This window comes from Myodes glareolus, chromosome 11 (assembly GCF_982192425.1).
Source record: "Myodes glareolus chromosome 11, mMyoGla1.1, whole genome shotgun sequence".
NCBI lineage: Eukaryota > Metazoa > Chordata > Mammalia > Rodentia > Cricetidae > Myodes > Myodes glareolus.
In genome coordinates, this window is record NC_142036.1 from 23,095,462 (window position 1) to 23,121,896 (window position 26,435).

The following is a 26,435-nucleotide window of genomic DNA, read 5'->3' on the forward strand; positions in this document are numbered from 1 at the left end:
CTTCATCTGATCCCCTCCCTCCTCCTATCCTCCTGCCTCCTCCTCCTTCTGCTTTCCCACTCCTTCATCCTTTCCCCACTGCACCCTCTCTCCTCTGTTCTTCTCTCTCACTTTCCCATTCCTCGAGCATCTACTGTCTCCTCTGACATCATCTCCAAAGTAGACAGAGGCTAAAGATGGGTGAAAGTGTTAACCATTAAATTTAGTCTGTGTGATGCCTGTGTCTCCAGTCCAGGGACATATGTAGGAGATGGCCATCAGGACATTCCCTACAAATACCCACAATGCCTATAATAAGCTACTCTTTTGCTAATAATGTACCCGGGGTCAGTGACCAGGCTGCCAGGTAAGTCCACTCATTTCTTGTGACCACACATTCATCTTGATAACCAAAATGAAATCTCATTCCGGTATCAGAGACTTGGGCACCATTAATTTTTCTTCCCATCAGGAGACCTTCCAAGCTGAGATACAAACCACAATGTGGATCCTGGCAGGACTGTAAGACCCTCCCTATCTACATCCTTCTGATGCCTGTTCTCAGGGGCCCAAGGCTCTGGTGCTGCACAAGACATCTCCAGTGCTGTTTTCAATCAACCCCACACGCTACCATATACTTGCACTGAGATTCAACACAGGACTGTGAGATGTCTAAGACATGTCTATTTGAGGTTCTGGTGGGTTCTGTGCTATATAGCTGGTCTGAGTTTTATTCCCTGAGTCCTGACTAGAGTTTTGTGATGAGTTAGTGGTCACAAGTGCCAAGGAAGAGGTTCCTGCTTTATAATGAGCCCTTAAGCTAAGCCAGAAGAGAAGAGGTGACATTCCGATTACACAAGCCTTGAGCCCATCCCTAGGTCTTCTCTTGCTTACACTGTGACCCTGGCCAATCCCTTCAACTCTGGGTCTTGGTTCTCCATTAGGAAAACTGGTTACAGCAGCAGCACTTCTTCCTGTAGTGAAGAGGAGCAGAGGATGTGGCACTGCCATCTGAGGGGCCAGGGCACCTCCCATGCACAGATGCAAAGGCAGCAAAGGGACACAGTGCAAGCCAGGTGGGAGGACTAGGAGGTGGTCAGGGAATCATGTGGTCATCCCAGATAAAAGAATCTTCTCATTTCAACCAGAAGACCAGAGTGATGTCTGGAAACACCCCTGCTGTCCTCTGCCAGTCTGATGGAACCTTGGGAAGGAACTATGCAATCCAGGAAAACCAAAGTCACGGGGCACAAGTGGACAGTCTAACACTGGCCTCAACCAATACTGACTTCGCCTTCAGCCTCTACAAGGAGCTGACTATGAAGTGTTCAGATAAAAACATTGTCTTCTCCCCACTCAGCATCTCAGCTGCCTTGGCTATCCTGTCCCTGGGAGCAAGCAACAACACCCTGCAAGAGATTCTAGAAGGTCTCAATTTCAATCTCACAGAGACCTCTGAGGCAGACATCCACCGGGGATTTGGACACCTCCTCCTCATGCTCAGCCAGCCAGGGGACCAGGTGCAGATCAGCACAGGCAGTGCCATGTTTGTTGAAAAGAGCCTGCAGATCCTGGCAGAGTTCAAGGAGAAAGCAAGGGCACTCTACCAGGCTGGGGCCTCAAGTGTCGACTTCCAGCAGCCTCATGAGGCCAAAACTCTCATCAATGACTATGTGAGGAAACAGACCCATGGGAAGATCAAGGACCTGATCTCAGGTCTGGATGTGGATACAGTAATGGTGCTGGTGAACTACATCTATTTTAAAGGTGAGGATGGGCACTGATTCGTGGGTGGATGGAGAGGTTGTTGCCTGGGCACCTTGTGTTCATACACTGACACCTGGAAAGGAGGGACTCATGGCCTTGGACGGGGGTGCCTAACTTATTATTATTAAATGGCCTTACTTCTCCTTTGAGATCTTTTGGATATAGATGTGGTTCCTGGTACATACTCCACAGAACCCCTTAACTCCCAGTCTAAGAGGGCTGAATTTGTCTGTGACATAAACTGACTATCAGAATGCATGGGTCACATGTGCAGTCCTACCTGAGTATGAGGAAGTCATGTTTCCCCTGCAGTTCAGAGCCTTGGTCAGTGTTCTACTGCTGTAAGGAGACACCATGATCATGGCAACTCTTTTAAAGGAAAGCATTTCACTGGGGAAACTCATTACAGTTTCGAGGTTCAGTCCATTATCACCATGATGGGACATGCAGTATGCAAGCATTGGAGGAGTATGAAAGTCCTACATCTTTCAGGATAGAGGAATTAGTCCGAGACTCTCAACAGTGTCTAGAGAATATATTGACACCTCAAAGCCTGCCTCCACAGTAACACACTTTCTCTAACAAGACCACAACTATGTCAGGGTCAGTGGACCTGTCGAACTTTACCAGAATAGGGGAGTGTGGATTAAAATAGGAAGAGACAAAAGACAGAAGATAAAATTGGGAGGCCTCCCAGTGAATAATGCAGCAGCCCCAGATTTATTTATCATAGTCCTTTTATACCCAAAGCAAAAAGGGAGGGCAAAAGACTTCCTTGCCATGTTTCATGCAACAAACAAGTGTAATCGCCTTCTTGATTCTCAAAGCATCTAATACCCAAGCCTTTGGACAAATGTCCTGTTATTTGACCTTGAGGAGTAATAACAAGTTGAACTCTTTTCCCTTAAGACAAGATGGAATGAAGTCACTGTGGGCTCCACACACCTACTCTAACAAAGTCACACCTCATAATAATGCCACTCCCTATGAGCGGTTGGGGGTCAATTACATTAAAATCAACAACTACAACAAACAAAATCTGTTATTCAACTCGCTAACCTTTCTAAGATGCTCCAATAGAATTTGTCTGACAGATAACCTCAAAGAAGACCCATGGGGGCTTGGGATTTCTTGACCTAAGGAGCCTGGTTACCCTAATCTTGAGGAGGAAGTAGCAAAGTTGACCATATTGAAGTGTCCTGTGGGCAGATCCCGTGCAGGAACTCTCCCCTGAGCCTTTTCTGTAAGGCTAGACCTGGACGTGAAAAAGCAAGAACTGAGGAGAAGCCATTAGTGAGAGGGAAGTGTCAGCTAGGCAGTGGTCTGTGTTTAGTGTCTGAATACGTCGTGGAATTTTAATTTGTAAAACTCATATCCCGGGGAGCCTGTGGGGTCACAGTGCTGAAGACAGTGAGTCTGGGGTTGAGGGACAAGAGATTGGCAGACTGGGCTGGAATTGCTGTGGGAAAGGGTTAGTGGGGAGACTACCAGAAGACATGCCCACAAATCCCTGCCTGATAGACCAAGGAGTGAGGTAATGGCCCCACAGAATGAGGCCTGATGAAATACTGATGTGACCAGACCTGGGTGGATTTGGAACATGAACTCTAGATGGTTCAGGGCAGAGGAGGCGAGGATCTGAGACCATAGACAGAAAATAACTGGCTGAGGACACAAGAAGGTAGGAGGACTGAGGACAGGATGGAAAGATGGCCCCATAGCTGATGTGCTCTGCACAGAGGGGAAGCAGAGGGAAGGCCTGAAGGGTGAGAATGCAGGGTGTGGCTCCCTCTGCTGGTCATGGAACCAAGTTACAAAGCAGCATGCCTGTGAGTGGAGATGTATTTTTATCTGCTGCATCCTGACCCAAAGAAACTGTCCAAGTACCAAGTCCAGGGATGTATTGTAGACTTGCACATGCACTTGGGAGCTGGGACAAGTCTGAGCAGGAGAATTTTGATTCATAGAGGAGAACATAGATCATGGGGGAGAAGAGGACTCATTACCCATGTGTTTGTCAACTAACTGTGGGCACCTGATAATCCAGCTGTGGGAGTTGCAGATGTCACAGGCTTCCATCTAAACCCACCCATGGTTCTCGGCCCTGACTTTTATTAAGGTGGTTCACACTGATGGCACCATCGTCAGACCATGGTGTAAGAGAACACAGTCTCCTTAGTCCTGTTTCCCCTAAAACCTGTCCACAAGGGCCTGCCTTCTAGACATGGTTCCTCCTGAGGAAGAAGGGGTCCCCAACTCTCCCAGGTCCCAGTCTCAGCACCTTCACTCTAAATCTGTGGTACACACACCAGCCTCAGATCCCTGAATGTTTCTCAGCTGCTTCAAGTAGGGAAGCTTTGGTTATGAGTTCCCTTTTTAAGTCTGCGAATAACATCTCACTCACAGTTCTGCATCTGCCGATGTTTTTTCTAACCTAGATTACGTAACCAGAAGGGAACTCAGTGTTGTTGCAGATGGATTGTGGAAGACTGTCAAGACTGAGGAATGGGGCAGAAATGGGGTGGGGTGTAACATCTCTCTGCTGATGTTACAATTGATGACTTGCTCCACATTTAGGGAAATGGAGGAAACCCTTTGACCCTGACTTCACATTTGAGTCTGACTTCTACTTGGACAGCAAGAGGACTGTGAAGGTGCCCATGATGAAACTTAAGTTTCTGACCACCCCCTACTTCTGGGATGAGGAGCTGGCCTGCACTGTGGTGGAGCTGAAGTACACAGGCAATGCCAGCGCCCTGTTCATTCTCCCTGACCAGGGCAGGATGCAGCAGGTGGAAGCCAGCCTGCAGCCAGAGACCCTGAGGAAGTGGAGGGACTCTCTGAGGCCCAGGTGCGAGTTCACTGGAATAAGAGCTGGTCTGAGTCTGCATCCTAAGGTTGGCCTGGAGCCCAGGGTCCTTGTACCTCAGAGTCACACTAGAAATCAGTGTAATAAGTGCCGAGTCAGCAGGGACAAGTGAACCTGAGGTGAATTTTCCTCTGCTGACTCTGTAGTGTGAGGACTGCGTTTCCTTTCAATTTTGTTGTTCAAAAGATGACATCAATGAGAGCAGGAGCTGAGGATTCCTCTGTGTCTCCCAGGATGTAATTACATAGAATCCTGCATGGGTCTTGGAAGGCAGAAGAAGTGAGGGTGGGAGGATATCAGCTGAGAATCAGCTCTGCCCTGTGCAGCCATGGCACCCCCTCAGCTCTCATTCATTTGTCATTAGTAAAAGGATGACTTGAAGACCTACTATGTACTGTGCTCTGATCTAAACCCAGAGAGTATATAAGAGACTAAAACACAAGATTTCTTGCCTGCGAACTCACTTTGTAATTAAGAAGAGAGAGTAGGTAGTTGGAAATGTAACTGATCATTGTTTGATTTGCTAAAAGGTGAGACGCGGTGAGATTCAGTAGGGGAGGATCCAGGGATGCGGAAAGTGAGAGTCAGATGGGTGTGCAATCTTAAATAGGAGGATGGTTAAATGGAATCTGAGGGTCCACACGTCAGGGCAAGGACTGCATTTTGTGATCTGGGAGAGAAGCATTTTTGGTAAAGAAAAAGTTGATACCAAGCCTCATTACCTCTCCAGCAGGAAGAACAATAATGCAATAGGAAAACAAAGTCATGTGATGTAGACACAGATAGAAAGAGGGCTTCTCTTTGGCAAGAGGGCCATCTGAGGAGAGCTACCCAAGGTACAAAGTGATTTGAGGGGAACACACACTTCAGTGACTCTTTTATTTCTCCTTTCGCTTTGCAGAAAGATCAATGAGTTCTCCCTGCCCAAGTTCTCTATCTCCACTGCCTACAGCCTGCAGGACATCCTTCCACAGCTGGGCATCAGGGAAGTCTTCTCCACACAGGCTGACCTGTCTGGGATCACAGGGTCTAAGAACCTGAGAGTCTCTCAGGTAAGATAAGACACTCTGGGTAACTGTCATTGGTGCCTGAATGAGGATGGTGAGGCTAGGCATGTGAGAGATGACAAACGCGAGAGAAAGTCTGCATCTCTGAGATTCCCTCATCCTGGATTACAATTTAGATACTCCCGGGAGATACCATGTAGCCAATCCCTTCTATATGCCCTGAAGAAAATCTCACCCAGGCGCCCAGGGCAGGGAAGAGCCTTTGCTTGCTCATATTAACCTGTGCTGTAGTATGGATGCCACTCACAATTAACTGCAGGGTGAACTACTTCTTCACCTCAGGGCTACCCAGATCTTCCTGATTAGCACACAGAAAAATAGGAGTAAAGGAAATAACAAAAGATGTATAGCATTTGTGATGAATAGTGTAAGGATAGGAGAGGAGGTGCCCTGGGACGACACACTACCTCTCCGGATACACAGCCTGGCAATGCCTAGTGTTCCGTCCGATGCCCATTCAGAGCCATAGGCTCATATCTGTAGCAGCAGGCCATGGCACTCTGGGAAGGAGAGGCCAGGCCATGTACGTTGCAATTTTATGCCACAAGAAGCCTGAAGCAGGAAGGATGCTGGAGTCTGTGCTGGCTGCTAACACCCTGGCTGCTCCCTGTGAGTCTCCTGAGGAAGTGGAGTAAGGACTGGTGTTGCCTCCACCCATCCTCAGTGTGTAGTGGGTTTGAGAGCAGCAGAGATTCTCAGAGACTGAGCAGACCCAGCGCGTGCCTCATCTCACATCCAGAGCAGAGGTTGGTTGACACGAGGGGTAGAGCTCATGATAGGAACAAGTTCATGAGCAGCTGAGGACAGCAGTGGATGCTCCAAGAATCTCCTCTCCTGCCCTCCCTGGTCTCCAGTGAGTGATGTCTTTCTCCTACAGGTGGTCCACAAGGCTGTGCTGGACGTGGCTGAGACAGGCACAGAAGCAGCGGCTGCCACAGGAATGTTGAAGAAAGGATCGGCTCTACTTAAGAATCCTTTGAATGTGAATTTCAACAGGCCATTCCTGATGATTATCTCTGACACAGATACTCAGTCTTCACTCTTTATGACCAAAATCACAAATCCCAAGGGAAACTAGAACTTGCCAATGGTGAGGCTTCCTCCTGGGAGCCGGAATTAACTCTGTATTTGGGTCTCTATGTGTATGTTGGCTCTCACATGCTCTGATTGGCTGTGGCGTGCCTGGATTGGACAGGACAATGACTAACTGTATGACTCCACCATGCACAGGGTCCTGTGGAAAGAGAGTGTTAGGTTTCCGTCCTCTTGCAGCACTAGCTCATGTTCCTGACCCTGAACTCTGTCTTTGTGGCCCCTCCCTGTTGCTGCTCCTGAATCGACCTCTACCCAAAGCATGGAGCCTGGCAGGCAGTCACAGTACTTATCTAGGCTGTGGTTATGTCTGTCTTCAGCTTGCACAGCCTTGATGCAACTATGCAAGCATGTGGACATTCATGGGGAACTCAACCGCAGGACTGAGCAGGGAAATGCTAGCTGAGTCTATTTCCAGAATCTGGGACCACTTGGTGCCCAATTCCTGACTCACACTATCCCTATTCCAGGCTCTGCCACCCACTGTCCCGTGAGGGGCTCCTGGCCCTGCCCACATCTGGCACTGTGTTACAGCACCTATTCCCACAGCTGCATGGGGTCAGTTGGTCACCTCAGCTCCTTACCCCTCTTGCACCTACCTAGTGCAGAGGAGCCATTTCTAGGTTCCCCACTGACCAACCTCATACCGCAAATGGACACCACCTTCTTCTTTACCCAAAATGCAGTACTCGAAACAAATTATCAATAAACATATATCTCCACGGAAAGTGATCAGGCAGTGTTCACTCAGCTCCTGTTGGCAGGGGTGTGGCCTCCAGTGACAATAAGGTAGGAGAGGTTGTCACTCACATTGTGTGACTTGTGTGATGAGCCTCTGACGTATGTAATAATATCTGTCCCTTTTTTGGATAGGAAACTAAAGCACAGAGAAGGTTAGTCATTTCCCGATAACATCACAGCTCAACAGTATGACTCGTGTAAGAGGAACAGTCTTCCCCAAGCTGATATTCTTAGGCCTGGGCAGATGGAACATGAAACAAGGCTATGGATGCTTCCCAGAGAGCACCCAAATGAGTCTAATGATCATGCAACCTCAGTGCTGAGCTCAGAGGAGGATGAGAAGGTTGTCAGATGACCAGAAAAATGCTTTTGGCAGGGCACACAACAATAGAGGTATTCTAAGAATACGTGGGTATTTAGGAAAGAAAAAAACCATCACCAGATGGCAAAGAGCCTGACCCTAGGAGAATCCTGAAAGGACTCTAAATGACAGGGAGCTCTGGACGGGTGAATCACGGTTCCTGTCCTGGGATCCTCAAACCGCTATGGGCAATGTGGGTACTGACACTGAGGGCAGCTTCAGGGATCAGGAGGCCACATCTGGAGAGTGGGTGATTTTACTTAAGTATCAGCTGGTTTTGTGACAGGACAGAAGACAAGAGGAAATCAAGTTTCGTTTGTGTTACAGTGCTGAGTAACCACGGACACTCCATCAGACCTGAAACACTGCTGGAGGCCCGCACAGAGAGGGAAATTAGCATGTTCAATTTGAGACATGCTTGAGTCTCGAGGCTCCTGAGACACACACTGAACAGGAGGACATGTGGTTGCAGACAATTACAGCCTGGGGGGAGGGTCTCACACAAGATTCCCTTGTCCATTGAGGATTGAGGCATCACCCATGGGAGCCATCAAGCGAGAAGGTGGGGACCCATGTATTGGAAGCAGCTGTGTCCCAACAACTTCACTATGTTCAATCACGTCCCTGAGGTCACCACCTCATGAGCTCCATGAACACTGGCATGCCACAGCTGCGTCCCTCCATCCGTCATAGTTCAGACCAGGAATCTAAGGCTCCTGCTGCTGAAGACATCTCATGCTGCCGTGAGCTGGGTCTGAACACTAAATGTCATTATTAGGATTCACTGTAGGAACAAATGTTACAGGACAAATCTCTACCGAAAGGGAATTTATTGGAAAGATTTAAAAGCGCTTGCCCAATTAGTCCAAAAATAGCTGTCTCACAATGGAAGAGCAAGCAATCAAGTAGTTGTTCAATCCACAAGCCGAGAAGTCTCACCTGGTCTTCAGTATGTGCTGGAATCTTGAAGAAGGAGCTCCGATGCCAGTGAAGGAGTGGACTTGCCAGTGAGATCGAGAGCAGGCAGGTGAAGGAGCAGGCATCCATCGATGTCCTCTATGTAGGCTGCCAGCAGAACACGTGGCCCAGATTAAAGTGGGTCTTCTCAGCTCATAAAATCCAGATTAAAAATATCTCCTCCTGCTTCAAATAATTTAATTAAGAAACATTTCCTTACAGATGTACCCAGCTGCTTTGATTTCAGTTATTTCGAAATGGAGCTAAGTTAACTTTAATCCATAAACCCATCACAAGTTCACCCGTTTTCAACGTAAAATGCTATTGTATCTCCCTAAATTATGCTTAATTTCTGCTTATGGTAATACTATAACCAGGTCTTAGCTATGTCTCAGAAAGATTAATTGTTACGCAGATGATTGGAGATGCATTATATATTTAAGCAGGTCATACTTACATCAATCAAAACTTTCCTTCGTTCCCCCACAGATCCATTACTAATATTATAATAGGAGACCATGTTTCTTAAGAAGCATTGTTTTAGTATCTAAAACATGAATATATATGCCCTGATATTCTTTTAATTGATGTTATACTATATGATGAATAAATTGAGGAAAGAAAACACAAATATCTGTACAAACACATTCTTAACCAGGAAAGAACAGAAACCCCCATTTCAATAATAATCCCCATTTCTGCAGCCACCGTTGCTGGAATCTGTAGCTGTGGTCCTCCTTTGCTCACTCTGCATTTCCTGCACACTCAGAGAACACCTCACCAGGTCTTCACTCTTTCCTGCAGACATGACCCAGGCCTTCATGCCCTTTGTCATCCTGCCTGATTGGTTTCCTAAAGTTTCCCACCTTTAATCTCAGGATGTGGTCACATAAAGAGATGTCCTAAAGGATCACATGACCTCCAGACATAATCTTTGTCCCCTCCACTGTGGACAAGCAACCAAAGTCTGCTTGGTAATCAGGAACAATCACTCCACCCAACACAGTTATTCCATTATTTGACTGTTAGATAAAAGCCATCAGAAACCCAAACAGCCAGGGCAAGTCTGAGCTTTCAATTCAGAGGAATGCTGTATTTTTTGGAAGGAGTAACTCAATGTCTAGAACTAGTTTCTAGGCCAATAGGAAGTGAGATACGGAATAATAATCAGATATCTTCATAGTGTGTCAATAGGGATGAGAATGAGTGGAAACATGACCCTTTTCACCTCTTAACTACTGGACTTGTGGATCCTGGGTACAGGAGAAACCACGCTATGCATTGGACAATGGTTCAAAGAATACACCACCTTCTGGAAAACCCTGCCCCAGCCCTCCAGAATCCTGCCAAATAATTGGTAAAGCAACTGTGTCTTCTGAAAGGCATTCCATATTTCTTTCAGGACAGCTGCTTCAGAATGGTAGGGATTACGTAAAGCCAGTGCATTTCTAGATCCGGGGCACCCTGTTGCAATTCTCTCTGTGTAAAGTGAATTCCTAGGTCAGAAGCAATATTGTGTGAAATAACATGACCATGGTTACGTTAGGTAAGTTAGGTAAGTCTATGGATGATGATTTTTGCAGAAGCAATGCATTCAGGAAGGGCAAATCCATATCCAGAATAATTATCTACTCCAATAAGGAAGAGGCATATTTCTTTTCACAGAGAAAGAACCTAATATATCCAATCTGCCTCCAGATTGTAGTCTAGATGTCCAGGAGATGGTGCCCTACCTGGACTTCAGTGTTGGTCTCCGGTGCTGCAGATCTGTTACTCAGCAGCAGACATTACAAGGTGAGTATTTAGTTCTTATCGGAAGTTAAACTTTATAGATTTGCTCAGGGCTTTGAAGGCTCTTGGACTGAGTATCCTAAATGTCTATCTATAGTAATAGTAGAGGAAATAGTGGGAGGATTTTTGTGCTTGTAATTATTAATAATGATAGAATATTGTTAGTTTTTGTGTGGGTTTGGTGAATAAATATTTTGGAATTATTGTTTGTGGGGAATGTGGTAAGTGAGGTTGAGTAAATCAGGCGAGTGTAGAAAAATGGGTTGATTAAGGCAGTTATTGCTATTAATGTAGCTAGAATTAAGTTGTTATTTTTAGGAGTTTTATAATGATAGCTCATTAGGGTAAGAATCCTGTGAGTGGGGGTAGCCCTCCTGTTGATAGTAGGATTAGTGAGATTATGGAGTGTGCTATTGCTATTTTATTACACATAAGTGATACAGAGATGACTGACGAGAGTGAGTGGTAGTGAAAGATTATAAATATAAGAATGGTTATAAGAATGCAAATTAGAAGATTTAGGATTGTGAGGGATGGGTTGTAGGGTAAGATAGAGATTATTCAGCCTATGTGAGCAATGGATGCGTAGGCTTCAATTTTTCGTGTTTGTGTTTGGTTTAGTCTGCTTCAGGCTCCAATAAGGACTGATATAGTGGTTGATAGGATGAGGATTTAAGATCTATCAGTTAATGTACTTGAAATAAGATTAATAGTGGGGTGATTTTTGTCATGTATGTAGATTTAGGCTTGTGTGTAGTTTAATGCCTTGTGTTACTTCTGGTAGTCATGAGTGGAAGGCTGCTAGCCCTAGTTTAATTACTAGAGAGATAAAGGTTAGTATGAGGATGGTGTTGTTAGCTTCAGGTTGGAATAACCTTAGTCCTAGATGTTTAAAATTTATAATGATAGGAAGTAGAAGAATTATCGAGGCAGTGACTTGGGTAAGGAAATATTTTGTTGCTGCTTCTGTGGATCGTGGATTTGATGTGCTATCTACTTAGTGGAATTATGAACAGGAGATTTGTTTCGAGACCAACTCATATAATGAAGAGATTGGAACTGAGAATAGTGACTATGGGTCCTGTTAAGATTGTGAAGTAAATGATGAGAAGTGTGATTGCATTAATTAGTATGGGAAAGGTTTAAGCCAACATTTTCGGGGTATGGATTCAATAGCTTTATTAGCTGCCAATAGCTTTATTAGCTGACCTTACTTGTAGAACGGGGTGCAATGGATAGCCTGGAGAATTTTTGGATTCTTAGGTACAGGTTCAATTCTTATTGTTCTAGAAATAAGAATGTTGGAACCTCTCTTATTTACTTCATCAAAGTAACTCTTTTTCAGACATATTTCTAGGTGTAAGGGGAGACGCTGGCTATGAAGATTGGGATTGAGATATGTCATATGCAGAAGGCCAGAGTGAGAGTTAGGAAATTTTTTCATAGCCGGTGCATAAGTTGATCATATGGGAATCATGGTTAAGATGCTCGAATTCATAGGAAGAGAGTGGTTAAAAGCAGGGTTTTGATTGCAGAGTTTATGGTGTAAAGCTCAGGGCTATGTGGGTTATGAAATGGGCCTATGAATACGATTGTTGATAGGGTGTTTATTAAAATACTACTTATGTATTCAACTATGAAGAATAACGCAAAGGGTCCAGAAGCTTATTCAATATTGAAGTCTGAGACTAACTCTGATACTCCTACTGTTAGGTCGACAGGGGTATGGTTAACTTCTGCTAGGGTTGAGATAAATCATATTGTGGCTAGGGGTCAGGCTGGTACTAGAAGACATGTTGATTCTTGTGTATATAAATAATGATTGGATTGAGAACAATTCGTTATTAGAAGTACAGATAGCAGAATGATTACTATTGTTACTTCATATGAGATTGTTTGAACTATGTTCGTAGAGCTTCAAATATAGAGTATTTGGAGTTGGATGCTCACCCTGATAATAAAATGGAGTAAACTGATTGGCTTGATGTGGCTAAAATAAATAGAATTCCTAAGTTAAGGTTGACTGGGATGAGGTATTGGCACTGGAATTCATAGGTTTAGGCTAGTAAGAGGAATAAAGTGGGTGGATAAGGAGTAGGGTTGTTGAAATGGCTAAGGGTTGTAGTGTTTTTTTAATGAATAGTTTTATTGCATCTGCAAATGGTTGAAAAATTCTGTAAGGTCCTACAATGTTTGCTCCTTTCCATAATTGTACATAGCCTAAGATTTTCCATTCTATTAAAGTAAGGAACGCCATGGCAATTAGTACTGTAATTAGAAGGGTTGAGATGTTAATGAAACACACTATTAGGGAAAGGATTTGAACCTCTGGGATCAAAGTTTTAAGTCTTATGCAATTTCCTGCCTCTGACACCCTAATTATACCCTTGTCTAGGGTGATGGTTGTACAAACTTACTAAATTAAGATAACTTCATATATTAGTTTGGGGACACTATTGTTAAGGAATCCCCATTTCTCTTGACCTTTGGTACTGGGAGAAATAGTTAATAGATACAAACCCTCCTGAATTGCTCCGGTCTGAACTCAGATCTCATAGGACATTAATCGTTGAACAAACCATTAATAGCTGCTATACCATTGGGATGTCCTGATCCAGCATTGAAGTCATAAACACTAATTGTCAATATGGACTCTCAAATGGGATTGCACTGTTATCCCTAGGCTAACTTGTTCCGTTGATCAAAAGTTTTTGGGTCATTTAAATTTTTGGTCACTTTGACTTGTGGGTCTAGGTTAAAAATCATTCGGAAGTTGATTTGTTCTCCAAAGTCACCACAACGAAATTGCTCGCTTATGTCTTAGTGTTTGGTACAGTAGAGAGGTTTGTTGAAAAGATAAGCTAGTAAATTAAAGATCCATAGGATCTTCTTGTCTTGTTATATTATTTCCACGTCTTCGTGAGAAGTCAATTTCACTGATTGGGAGTGAGAGACAGTTGATTCTCGTTTAGCCTTTCATTCCAGTCTGCAATTAAGAAACAAGTGATTATTCTATTATTGCATGGTCAGCATCCAAGTTCACCTCGGCACATTTCATGTCTCCTTAATACAAGCTTAACCTCTGATTAAAGTCAATACTCAGGTCTTAGCTGTGTATTACATGGCTTAACTATTCCATATACAATTGCAAATACAGTATTTTTTAATATGTCATTATCTAACCTAGCATGATATAACTATTTTTGATCTGACTAGAAATGCATTCTTAATTTTATAATAGGTAGTGATGTCCCTTGAGAGTCATTCTTTTCATATGTTTAACTTAAATATTATATGCACTGGTATTCTTTGAATTGATATTACATTGCATGATAAAGAAATTCATGAAAGCAAGCACAAGTATCTGTACAAATACATATTTAACCAAAATGTAACAGAAACACTCGGTTCAATCATAATTCTCATTCCGGAACTGATCATACAGCCTTCGCAATGCTCCTCTGTTGCCTTGCACACTCTGTATTTCTTGCACACTCAGCAAGCACCTCACCTGACCTTTGTTCTGTACTGGGGAAGAGACCCATACCTACATTCCCTTTGTGATCCTACCTGGTTTAGGTTGCTGTAGTTTTCCATGACTCTAATCTCAGTACATGGTAACACAAAGAGACTCCCTAAAGAATCACATGACTCAAGACACAATCTTTCTCCCTCCACTGTGGAGAAGCAATCCAATACTGCTTGGTTATCTGGACCAATCACTCCACCTAACACAGTTCCTCAATTCTTAAGACTTTGGATAAAAGGCATCTGAACCCCAAAGTGGCCAGGTAGAAGTCAGAATTTTCAGTTCAGTGGAATGTTCATTGTGTCTCCTAGTAGAAGTGATTTTTCCTCTTCAACTACAACTTCTGGGTCAACAGAAATTAGGTCATAGGAATAGGGTTCACAAAATCTTCATTTAGACCACTAGGGCTATAGTGAGTGGAACCCTGCCTTCTCACTATTAGCTCCTGAACCTGTGGGTCCTGGCTATGGGAGAAACCAAACTATATAATGAACAGTGATTAAAACACTTATCACCCTCTAGAGAAGGCTGCCCCAGCCCTCTGAACTGTTGCCACATAATTGGCTCTGCAACTGTGTCTTCTAAAGGCCATTCTGTCTCTCTATCAGGCCAGCTGCTTCAGAATGGCGGGGAACATGATCAGGTCAGTGGATTCTTATTTCTCTGGCTCTGAAATAAATTCCTTGATCAGAATCAATACTAAGTGGATTAACATCATAGTTGTTAAGACCTTCTGTAAGTCTACGGATGATGGGTTTCGGCAGAAGTCCACACAGAAAAAGCAAATCCATAACCAGAATAAGCACCTACTCCAGGGTCTTAGATTAGGATTCTATTGCTGTGAATAGATACAATGACTCCAGCAACTCTTATAAAGGGGAACATTTAATTTAACATGGTTTGTAGTTCAGAGTCTATTATCAGCATGGCAGGGAAGTAGGGCAGCATCCAGGCATACTTTGTCCTGGAAAAATATCAGAGAGTTCTACATCTTGATCTGAAGGCAGCAGGAAGTGAACTGAGACAACTTCCTCCAATGATGCCACACTGGCTGTAATAAGGCCACACCTCCTAATAGTGCCACCCACTGTGAGACAAGCATTCAAACACAGGACTCTCTTGGGGACAACCACCACATCCAGTAAGGACAAACTAGTCTCCTCTTCAAGAAGGAAGTGGTCCAATGTGGTTAACATGCCAACAGCTCATTGGCAAGTTCCCTAAGAAAGTAGTGAGCTATCTGGGGCTCAGTGTTGGTCTGTTTTGCTGGCAGATCTGGCTTCAGTGGCAGATGGAGCCAAGTAAGCCTTGCGGACTGATGGTCCGTGATGTCAAACCTAAGCATGACCCTCATCCCTATCACCATGACTACTTTATTCTTGGGCCCTTTGCAGCTTGGTCTTATGCCTACTTGGCACACAGACAACTAAATTAAAAAGGGAAAGCTTAATTTAAAATATGATTGTATAAGATCAGGATTTAGGAATTTTCTTCATTAGTTTTTGACGAAGGAGGGCCCACCCCACTGTTGGTGGTTGTTTCCCTGGGATGGTGGTTCTGTCAGAAAGCAAACTGAGCAATGCCAGGGTAGCAAGCCAGTAAGCAGCTCCTCTCCAGGACCTCTGTATCCGCTCCTGCATACATATTCTTTCCCCTTTGAGCTCTTCTCCTAACTTTCTTCAGTGAGGAATAGCAATTTGAAGGTCAAAAGCCATATAAACCCTTTCCTCCTCAACTTGCTTTTTGACTTAGTGTTTCATCACAAACATAGAAAATCCTAAGTGATACAGGATGGTACCAGTGTTCCTGGGTATTGCTGGGACAGGCCTGATATGTTTTGGGAAGGATTATAGAAGGACGTTGGATCTTGGAATAGAAAAACCACTGGGCATTGGGAACTCGAAGGGATGTTCTGTGGGCACATGGCAGATAACAATGATGATAGCAGAGCAGTGGATGGAGGCCTGGCTTCTGAAGGTTTAGAAAGAAGTTTAAAGGCTCAACAGGCACACATGGAGGAACAAAATGATAGATAAGTAAATAGAATTAATATGACAGCAGGGAAAGGAACTTTGAATTGATTGAGTCTATGTAGACTGAGGGGAACTGGGTGCCCTTGCCTGAGGCAGCTGACATTTCTGGGAAGGTTTGCGTGGCTCCTGGTAAACAGAAATGCACCATAGGTGACCTTTCTCGTACGTGGAGACCCGCATCAGGCCTCTTTTTACTAAACGGTCTTGTTAGGACCAGCACCTCAATTTTTGGGAAAGCAGCTTTGGATCTAATACCAACATGCAGAGTCTCTAATCCCACTGTGACACAAAAAAAACCACAGCTCTGAAACTATAGAGACTAGGAGATACTTTTTTCTAGAGCCATTGTGTATGATAAACAACCTGAGAACACAGATTTAGGTTACACAATTTCCTATGCCAACAGGAAGCAGTTTCATAAGAACTTTATAACCAAATGAAGAAAGTCACAAATCAAGGCAAGCTCAAAATGCAGGACTGAGAGACTTGATCCATCTCAGAGAGACAGGTGCATCAAGATGGAGGAAGCCTCTCTGCAGGCTGAAGATGATATCTGCTGGCATTCTTAGGGTTTGTAGGATGTCTATAATTAATGGAGTCTATTGTCACAAGGTTAAGTGTCCACACAGAGAGAGGCAAACATGGCTGTTCCAGGGAGGCAGCACTTGAAGAGTCGGAGCAAAAGAATATGAGAATGTAGATTCCAGAAATAAGAATGTAGAAATAAAGAAATACAAAATTGTAAGCCTTGGAGAATAAAATCAGACTGTCAGAAGCTTTCTCAGCAGATCAAAGATTAACTATTAACAGTAGACAACTTTGCTTTACAACCATAGCACTATTTACAACTCCAAAGCATCTCTCTGCAAACTGAGAGCTAGCTTATGGATATGAGCGGAGTCAACTTTCAAGAATAGAGAAATGACCTCTGGGTTAGGCATTATCCCTGCTATGTGAAACTGGCAACATCAAAGGGGAGCTCAGGGCTTCAGTTAACACTGCCTGGAAGTACCAAAGAAAACAACAGATTAAGTACAAACTAGTTTAACTAAAAAACTTTGTTAATGGAGATTATAAAAAAAAAGACAAACTGCATATGAGTTTTATCTTGAGATTGTAAAAATTTCTTTGTTTAGTTAGACCAAGTGCTTAGTGCCCCTACTATAAAAAGCTGGGTTCAGAATTCAATCTTTGCAACAGCCTGACAAAATTTATCTCAGGCTGTGGTCTCTGCTAGCTGATAAGCTTTTTTTTTTTTTTTTTAGATTTTTTTTAATTTTTTTTTTTTTTTTTAGCTTTTTGTGTCCCATGGAGATTTTTTTTCATTTTAACTTTTTTTTCCCCCTGGAGTCTGGTTTTTGGTATTTTGCTTCTGGTTTTTAGACTTTGGTGGTCTGTCCTCATCATTGCATGACACCCCCCCCCCTCCCGGATCCACAACCCTTAGCTCATGAGAAGGTAATTAGCCTCTGGCCCTGCGATGTTCCCATCTCTCTCCAGTACTGAAATTCAGATCAGTCATCCAGTCTCTGCAGACACAGAATCCTTTCAGGGGATTCCCTTGAAGCCAGACAAGGCAGCTTCCCCTCAAATGTCTGATGACAAAGATGGCAGAGTGAGTGTCTATTTAGATTATTCCCATTGGTACCAAACAGGACAGTTACACTAATGCAGGTTTGTTTTGTCAGCATTGAGTCCGTTCTTTATTAACATGTGAGTTTCCCTAAAGAAATCAGGGAGCATGGACACAGAGTTGGTTTCTTTTCAAAGTGACTTAGAATACAGAACAAATGTTAGCTGCAACCCAACCTGGTGAGAAGTGGGGCAGGGATTTGCACACTCTCACTGCTGCTGAACGCTCTGGATATTCAGTAAACTTGGTACAACACTTTTGGGCAATTTTCTGTCAGGTGGTTCTGCTAGCAGAAGTCTGACATGCCCATTACCAGAAATCATTCTATCTGCCCATTTCCAGTCTGAGCACACAGCACAGCTTGTATGTGCCAGCATTTCCCAAGAAGAGGGAGGAGCCCATGGTGGGAATAAATAGGCATCAGTGTGCTGTAGACAGAACCAAGCAGTACGAAGGTAGCAACGACCAACATCAGAACTCAGTTGACCCAGAAGCCAGCAACAGGCATCAGCTCTCAGGTAATTTCAAGGATTCCTTCTCTCTGGGAACAGAGGAATGACCTTTTTAGGACTGTGTGGTTCTGGTGATGACCTGGAGTCTTGATTTGGAGGAGGGGTGATGAGTTGTTCCTGGTTCACAGAAGTGTAATCAGGGGACATTTCTGGGATGCACATAAATCTTCTCCCTAGTCTGGGTCTTCATGTTTATGGAAGATGCAGGCACAATGAACATTGCACCTGTAGACAGAATGGAGCCTGTTGCTTTCCGCACTCCACAGGGAGGAAGTACTGAGACCTTGTCTGTCTTGCCTGGTGCTGAAAGAGCTAAGGAGAGACAGGAAAGTCCCTCTGAAGGAGGTGCCTTCCCCACCATGCTTACAGTTGACAGGAGATGCCTGGTCGTCAGGAACCCACTTCCCTTGTCGATCCCATGGCCAAGCAGAGGGTCTTCAGCCTCAACTAGGGAAGGGAGGAAGCAGTAGCTCAGCCACTGAGCCAGGACTCCTGCTGCACACATGGAGCAGCCCCTTTCCTCTGGAATCAATTCTGACACAAAATAGTGTTCAGTGCTTCTCAGAAGAAATGCTTGCATGAGTCGGAAGTAAACATGGAGTAAAGGCAGCCAACTTACTGAGGTCCCTGGCTCCTCTGCAGGAGAGTAGCAGCCCTGGGGACAAGCAGCTTAGCTCCAGCTTTCCCTCCTCTGCCCCTCCCATTCGCTCTGTGCTCTTCTGGTCTTCTCCCCTCTTCACCTTCCACTTGTCTCCTTCTCCCTCCCTGTTGCTTCCTCCTCCTTTCTTGCTGCCCCTCTTTCTTCCACTTTCTCACTCCTTGATTCTTCTGGCTCTCCTCTGTTTCCTCCCTTCCCTTCTTCCACTCCCTTCCATGTATTTACCGTCCACTTTCATCTTTGGACACCTGAGCAAAGGGACAGAGGCTAAAGGTGGGTGCCTGTGTTTACCATCATCACAAGTCTTCAACTGTAATCCTTTAGGATGCCTGTGGTCCCCACCCCAGGGCATATGGAAGAGTAACCCTCTAGACATTCCCTTCAACTATACCTTTATCTCCATAATAAGTCAGATAATTGTGAATCTGTGTCACTCACCACACTTTCCAGAGAGGTTCACCCAGGAGCTTGCTACCACACAGTCATCCCAAACAAATGTCATTTTTCTTCCCACCAGGAGGCCTTCCAAGCCTGAGTTGCAAACCACCCTGTTTTCCCAGGCAGCACTAAAAGAACCTTCCCTGTTTGTCCTTCTCTATCCTGTTCCCAGGGGTGCCAAGGCTGTGGCACCACACCAGATGTTTCCAGAGCTGCCCTTCAATTATTCCTCTTGAGACCTGGTTTCATGCACCAGACTCAGACAAGAGCCTTTGGATTTTCCTGACTCACCAAGAGCCTCGGTTAGGCCTCTGCTAACTACTGCTGCAATGGTCCTAAGTTCCCCTACATGGAGGTGGGGTGTGGGAGAGTGTAAGAAATGAGGGTTCCCTTCTAATGGATCCTTCTGCAAAGAGAGAATTAGAGAAGGCATTCTGACCAGACAGGGCTCAGCCCACCCCACACCCTGCTGCACTTCTGTCTTGCTCTGTGACCGGGGATGTCCATGCCCCACTCTGGATCTTGGTTCTCTGTAGGGAGATTGGCTGCTGCAGCAGCACTTCCTCCAGTGCTGGTAACAGGGAGCACATGACGTGGTGCAGCCATCTGCGGGGCCAGAGCACCTCCCATGCACCTTCAAGGAGGCGGAAGGGGCTGCAGAGCAGGGACACAATATAGCCCTATGGAAGGACACAGAGATGTTCACAATACCACCTGGCCCTCATAGAATCAAATTATCTTTCTTTTCAGCCTGGAGAACAGAGAAGATGGTGGTCCTCCTTGTCGCTCTGGCGCTCCTGATGGCAGGTATCTGCCCAGATGTTGGCTGCCAACAAGATGGCACACCAGGAAGTAACACGGAATTTCAGGAAGACCAAATCAATGGGACACAAGAGGACAGTCTAACACTGACCTCCACCAACACTGACTTTGCCTTCAGCCTCTACAAGGAGCTGGCTTTGAAGAATCCAGGTGAAAGCATTGTCTTCTCCCCACTCAGCATCTCAGCTGCCTTGGCCGTCCTGTCCCTGGGAGCAAGCAACAACACCCTTCAAGAGATTCTAGAATGTCTCAAGTTCAATCTCACAGAGACCCCTGAGGCAGACATCCACCAGGGATTTGGACACCTCCTCCACATGCTCAGCCAGCCAGGGGACCAGGTGCAGATCAGCACAGGCAGCGCCATGTTTTTTGAAAAGAGCCTGGAGATCCTGGCGAATTTCGAGGAGAAGACAAGGATACTGTACCATGCTGAGGCCTCAGGTGTCGATTTCCAGCAGCCTCAAGAGGCCAAAAAGCTTATCAATGACTATGTGAACAAAGAGACCCCAGGGAAGATCAAGGTCTTGATCTCAGACCTGGATAAGGAGACATTAATGGTTATGGTGAACTACATCTACTTTAAAGGTAAGGATGGGCACTTGGTTGGAGTGGAGGTTAAAGATATTGACTGGGAACCTTGTATCCATACACTGACCCCTTAAAAGGAGGGGCTCACAACCCTAGAGACATGGGGGGTGACTCACATCTCTCTACCCACAGCCCCTATTTCTCCCCAAGGATTTATGAATATAGTTGTGGTTCCTAGCATGTGGCACATGCTAATCAGAATCTCTGAGGTCTTCAGTCTAAGAGTTCTGAATTTGGCTGTGACTTGAACTTACTCACTAGCAGAATGCATAGCTTCAGAGTCCAGTCCTTCCTGAGTGTGCAGAAGCTGTGATTTCTCCATGCAGAGACCGGGTCCCTTATTCTGCCCACTCCAGCATCTCTAATATGCTCCTGTAGGAGGTGTCCGTCCCTGCTGGAGAGCCTGTTCCTAGAAAGGTCCAGGTGTGCTGGGGACTCCATGACCTAAGGAGTGTGCCTGCCCACTCTTAAGAGGGAAAGTAGCATGGCCCATTAACCCTGAAGAGCCCCAGGGCAATTCCTATTCAGGATCTCTCCCTTGAGCCATTTCAGGAATGAGTTGGACCTGTGCTGTAAAAGCAGGGATGCAGGAGACTAACGAGAGGGCAGTGTCAGCCAGACCATGTTCCGTGCATGGCTGCTTTGTGGAATTTTGCTTCTGTAATTAACTAGCCCATTAGCATGAAGGTCACAATGCCCAAGACACATGTCAGGGCCAGCGAGTCTGAAGATAACAGGTGCAAGGGAGTTGGGAAACACAGCGGGTGATATAATGGCTAAGGATAGTGAGGGGACATCCAGAGCCTACACCCACAACACCCTGCTTGATAGAGACCAGGGACCAAGGTGATAGCCCATTACTGGTGCCTGACAGAAATTGTGATGTAATCAGAATGGCGTTGATCTGGGTTAGATTACAGATAGTCCAGGGCAGGCTGTGAGTTGTGGGCAGAAAATCAAGGTGGCCATGGACAGAAACAGGGACAAGGAGGACAGAGGACGTGAGGACAAGAGGACTGCAGAGCTGTGTGAGCTGGGAATGGTGGGAGCAGAGTGAGGGCCTGAAGGATGGCTGGGTTGTCTCTCTAAGCCCAGGGCCCAAGAACCAAGACTGCTTGTCTGTGAGGTGGGGATGCTTGTCTAGGCTGCTAGATCCCAGTCCAAGAGACTGTTTCAGTACCAAGTTCTGCAGGCTGAGTTAGTGATGGGGACATAAACTAGGAATCCGGGATGAGTCAGGGCAGGATATCTGTGGAGGTGGCCATAGCCCCTGTTGAGCCGAGGACATGTTCCTCACATTTAGCCCACAATCGGTGGACCATGGATTGCTCATGGTGTGGAAGAATTCAATGTCTTTTGTCCTGTTTCTTCTAAAACTTGTTCCAAAAGTCATTGCCTTCTAGACAAGGTTCCCCCTGAGGAAGAAGGGTCCCCAACTCTCCCCATAATTCAATGTCACTTCTTTCACTTCATATCTCTGCTACACTCTCCATATCCAGATCCCTAACAGTTACTCAGGAACTCAAGTAGGCTTGTTCTGGTTTTGAATTTTCCCTTTGCAAATTAAGCTTGGAGTATCTTCTCACTTCTGGGAGCTTATCCACCTACAGGGATATTTTTCCAGTCCAGCATCCCCTGTCCTGAATTGTTGAAGATGGATTGGTTGCTGTCACAACTTAGAAGGTGAACAGAAACAGGATAGAGGTGGAGTCTCTCAGGTGACATTACTGATGACCCCTTTCTCTTTAGGAAAATGGAAGACGCCCTTTGAACCTCAAGGTACTTATAGTCCGTGATCCACTTGAACGACACTAATAGTGTGGAGGTGCCCATGATGAACATTGAGGACCTGAGCACCCTCTACTTCCGGGATGAGGAGCTATCCTTCACTGTGGTGGAGCTGAAGTACACAGGCAATGCCAGTGCCCTGTTCATCCTCCCTGACGAGGGCAGGATGCAGCAGGTGGAAGCCAGCCTGCAGCCAGAGACCCTGAGGAAGTGGAGGGTCTCTCTGAGTTCCAGGTGTGTGTCTGCAGACCCAGATCTTGTCTGCCTCCCCAACCTAGTCTCTGCCCAGTTCCCCTGTACCTCAGAATCTCACTAACACCTATGTAATGGTTGGAGAGTTTCAGGGGCAAGTGAAGTGCAGGCCAGTTTCCCTCTGCAGATGGGGAGTTGAGGGAATTTTACTGTCATTTTGTTGTTCACAAGATGACATCAGCTAGAGCAAGAGCTGAGGTTTCCTCTCTGTCTCCCAGGCTGTAGTTACAAAAAACTCCAATGGGTTTTAGAAGGCAGAGGGGAGTGGGGGTGAGATGACGTCAGCTCTGAGAATCAGCTCTGGCCTGTGTAGCCATTGCATCCCATCTCATTATTTATTCATTCACCAGTAGTGCAATGATGACTTGAAGACCTGCTGTGTGACATGTTCTCATTTAGATGCATAGAATATATCAGAGACAAAAGCACAAAATTTCTTACCGATAGGGGCTCCTCTTGCAATTGAGGAAGAGGGTGGGGAGAGCCAGAGTCAGATGCGGTGTACAGTTGTAAACTGGTGAATCATTAGATGGAGTCTGAGTCCACACAACAAGGGAAGGACTGCATTTTGTGGATCTGGGAGCAAAGCATTTTTGGAAAGAAAACAGCTGGTACCATGCCTTGCTGTTTTTCTTTAGGAAATGCTAGAGCCAGTAACTCTAGTATTAAGTTATCTGCCCACGGGGCGTGTACTCTTATACTATTCATGCAATGCAAGGCATGTGTCTGCCCTCTTTATTGGTGCTGGATTCAATTGCTGTTCTCCATTCCAGCAGAGGATATTGATTTGTGTGTCGACCTCTAAATATTTAACCATCTATTATTCTCAGTTCTGAGCTAGTGTAGGATTTCTTTTAAGCATCCTTCTTCACTGTCTATCCAGCATTATAGGATAATTAATGCAACAGGAAAAGCAAAATCATGTCATGTAGGCACGAATATAAAGAGAATTTTTCCCAGTGAGAGGGCTGTGTGTACACGAGCTCTGGCTACAGTGTGGTTTGAGGAGAACACACAATTCAGTGACTCTTACATTTCTCTCTCCATTCTCAGGATGATCAAACTCTCCCTGCCCAAGTTCTCCATCTCCACTGACTACAGCCTGCAGGACATCCTTCCACAGTTGGGCATCAGGGAAGTCTTCTCCACACAGGCTGACCTGTCTAGGATCACAGGGACTAAGAACCTGAGAGTCTCTCAGGTAAGGCAAGACACACCGGGTGCTTCCCATTGGTGCCTGAATGTGGATGGTGAAGTCAGATGTGGGGGGAAATGTGTGAGAAAACCTGCATTTCTGAGATTGCCTCATCCTGGAAGAGGCAGATTACATTCTAGATACATATATTATGCTGCATAACAAACAGTCAATCCCTGTTCAGCCTCCTGAACATAACCTTACCCAAGATCTGCATTGGGAAGAAGTCTGTGGTTGGTCTTAGACCATCACTTGCACCAACCAGTGCTGTGGAGCTGACACCACCCACAGTCCACTGCAGGGCAATCGACTTCCAGTCTCAGCTTCTTCACTGGACAGATGGCCCAGAACTTCCAGATTAGCACACAGATCAGTATCAGTAAAGAAAATAACAAGGCCTGGAAGGCATCTGTGATTTAAAAAACCAAACAACTTATGAAAAGGAGAAAATATGACCAGGAATTTACACTGCATTTCCAGATGCACAGCCTGGCAATGCCTAGGTTTTATCCAGTGCCCACTTTAATTCCCGGGCTCTGATCTGTGGCATGGCAGTCTGAAAATGAGAAGCCGTGCCTTGTGCATTACAGCTGTATGTCACAAGGAGGCTGGTGCAGGGGGATGCTGAACCCTGCACTGGCGGCCAGCACACTAGATATTCCCAGTGGGTCTCCTGAGAAGTTGCCTGTGAAGTAAGAACAGGCAGTGCCTATACCCATCGTCCAGTGATTACCGGGATTCAGGGCTGCAAAGATTCTCATAAACCCAGGACATGCGTCATCTCTCACCCTGAGCAGAGGCTTAGAAATCCCAGGGGTAGAGCTCATGGCAGGAACAAAGAAATTCACCAGTGTCTGAAGCCATCAGTCAATGCTTGCTCCAGGAATCTCCTCTCCTGCCCTCCCTGGTCTCCAGTGAGTGATGTCTTTCTCCTACAGGTGGTCCACAAGGCTGTGCTGGACGTGGCTGAGACAGGCACAGAAGCAGCGGCTGCCACGGGAGTAGTGATAAAAAGGAAATTGGCTCTAATTATGAATCCTTTGAACATGAATTTCAACAGGCCATTCCTCATGATGATCTCTGACACCGATACTCAGACTTCACTCTTTTTGGCCAAAATCACAAATACCAAGGGAAACTAGAACTTCCCAAGTGGTGAGGCTTCCTCCTGGGAGCCAGGGATGAAGCCTGTATGTGGGTCTCTATGTGCATTTTGGCCTCCATGTTCTGACCGGCTGTGGGTGCCTGAGTGAAGAGTGACAGTGACTGACTGACTGTATGACTCACACACGCACAGGGCCTGTGGACAGACAGTGTCAGGCTCCCCATAATCTTGGCAGCACTAGCTTAGGTTTCTGAGACTGAACTGAGAATCTGTGGCCCCTCCCTGCTGCCTCCCCTGTATGAGCCTCCACCCACAGCCTGGGCCCTGGCAGGTAGGCTCAGCCCCTATCTGTGCTATGGTTATATCCAACTTCAACTTTCACAGGCTCATTGGACTATTCAAGCTTTTAGGTCCATTTTGTGGCCCTCAGGCCCAGGCCTGAGAAGAGAACCTGCTGCCCTCTCTGTGTTTCCAGCATCTGGGACCAGTGTGAGCACAGTTGCTGCCTCAAACTTTTCCTCACCCAGGCTCTGCCACCCTGTGTCCCTTCAGGGGCTCCTGGGCCTGCCCACATCCAGAACTCTGACAGAAAACCTATTCCTGCTTCTGCATGGAGTCAAATGTTCAGCTCAGCTCCTTTCCCCTAATCTATCTACTTGGGGCAGAGGAGCCTTTTCCTAGGTTCCCCACTAGCCAACATCACACACTAGATGGACACCACCCTTCCTTACCCAAAATAAAGGGCTTTCACAGAATGCAATAGACGTATAACTGCACAGAAAGTGGCCAGTTTGTGTTCACTCAGCTCTGACTGTCAGAGGTGTGGCTCTAGTGACAGCAGAGTATTAGAAATTGTCACTTACAGTCTCTGACTTCTGTGATGGACCACTAGCCTACATGTTATTATGAGCTTCTTTATGGATGAGGAAACTAAGAACCAGAGAAGTTTAGTCATTTTCCCATGACATCACAGCGAGACATTGTGCTTAGCAGGATGTTATTTCAAGAGTTCTGATACCACAGGAACAATCTTCCCAAAATCCAGGGTACTCTGCTGGAGGCTTCACCATGATGGTGGGCAGGTGAAACATAAAATAAGTCTCTGTATGTGTCACAGAGAGGACCCAAAAGAGTCTAAGGATCATGTGCCCTCTGAGCTGTGGTCACAGGAGGATAAGATGGTGTTCAGATGACCAAAAAAAAAGAAAAAAGAAAAAAAGATTTTGCAGGGCAATGGGGACATTTCAAGAATCACGAG

General features: G+C 45.5%; 3 protein-coding genes across 3 annotated transcripts; all 3 read left to right on the forward strand.

Moving 5' to 3' along the window:
• The first annotated feature begins 1,124 nt into the window (after positions 1-1,124).
• LOC148120454 (serine protease inhibitor A3N-like) lies at positions 1,125-7,470 on the forward strand. Its single transcript, XM_087911542.1, has 4 exons — positions 1,125-1,746; positions 4,324-4,597; positions 5,517-5,667; positions 6,560-7,470. The coding sequence occupies exons 1-4, from the start codon at positions 1,140-1,142 to the stop codon at positions 6,758-6,760; spliced, it is 1,233 nt and encodes a 410-aa protein (XP_087767668.1). The 5' UTR covers positions 1,125-1,139; the 3' UTR covers positions 6,761-7,470.
• A 12,724-nt stretch (positions 7,471-20,194) lies between these two features.
• Positions 20,195-22,633, forward strand: LOC148120455 (serine protease inhibitor A3N-like). Its single transcript, XM_087911451.1, has 2 exons — positions 20,195-20,834; positions 22,587-22,633. Exons 1-2 carry the CDS (start codon positions 20,195-20,197, stop codon positions 22,631-22,633), a joined length of 687 nt encoding a protein of 228 aa, XP_087767577.1.
• A 16-nt stretch (positions 22,634-22,649) lies between these two features.
• LOC148120456 (serine protease inhibitor A3N-like) lies at positions 22,650-25,959 on the forward strand. The gene is made up of 3 exons (XM_087911545.1): positions 22,650-22,859; positions 23,931-24,078; positions 25,011-25,959. The coding sequence occupies exons 1-3, from the start codon at positions 22,669-22,671 to the stop codon at positions 25,212-25,214; spliced, it is 543 nt and encodes a 180-aa protein (XP_087767671.1). The 5' UTR covers positions 22,650-22,668; the 3' UTR covers positions 25,215-25,959.
• The last annotated feature ends 476 nt before the right edge of the window (positions 25,960-26,435 follow it).

What these genes read in the sequence shown, in the direction of transcription:
- LOC148120454 (XM_087911542.1), top strand. Translation starts at nt 1,140, where the DNA reads ATGTCTGGAAACACCCCTGCTGTCCTCTGCCAGTCTGATGGAACCTTG. An exon ending in GAACTACATCTATTTTAAAG is followed by an intron (nt 1,747 to 4,323) that starts GTGAGGATGGGC and finishes CTCCACATTTAG; the next exon opens with GGAAATGGAGGAAACCCTTT. An exon ending in AGAACCTGAGAGTCTCTCAG is followed by an intron (nt 5,668 to 6,559) that starts GTAAGATAAGAC and finishes TTTCTCCTACAG; the next exon opens with GTGGTCCACAAGGCTGTGCT.
- LOC148120455 (XM_087911451.1), top strand. Translation starts at nt 20,195, where the DNA reads ATGGTGGTCCTCCTTGTCGCTCTGGCGCTCCTGATGGCAGGTATCTGC. An exon ending in GAACTACATCTACTTTAAAG is followed by an intron (nt 20,835 to 22,586) that starts GTAAGGATGGGC and finishes CTTTCTCTTTAG; the next exon opens with GAAAATGGAAGACGCCCTTT.
- LOC148120456 (XM_087911545.1), top strand. Translation starts at nt 22,669, where the DNA reads ATGATGAACATTGAGGACCTGAGCACCCTCTACTTCCGGGATGAGGAG. An exon ending in AGGGTCTCTCTGAGTTCCAG is followed by an intron (nt 22,860 to 23,930) that starts GTGTGTGTCTGC and finishes CTCCATTCTCAG; the next exon opens with GATGATCAAACTCTCCCTGC. An exon ending in AGAACCTGAGAGTCTCTCAG is followed by an intron (nt 24,079 to 25,010) that starts GTAAGGCAAGAC and finishes TTTCTCCTACAG; the next exon opens with GTGGTCCACAAGGCTGTGCT.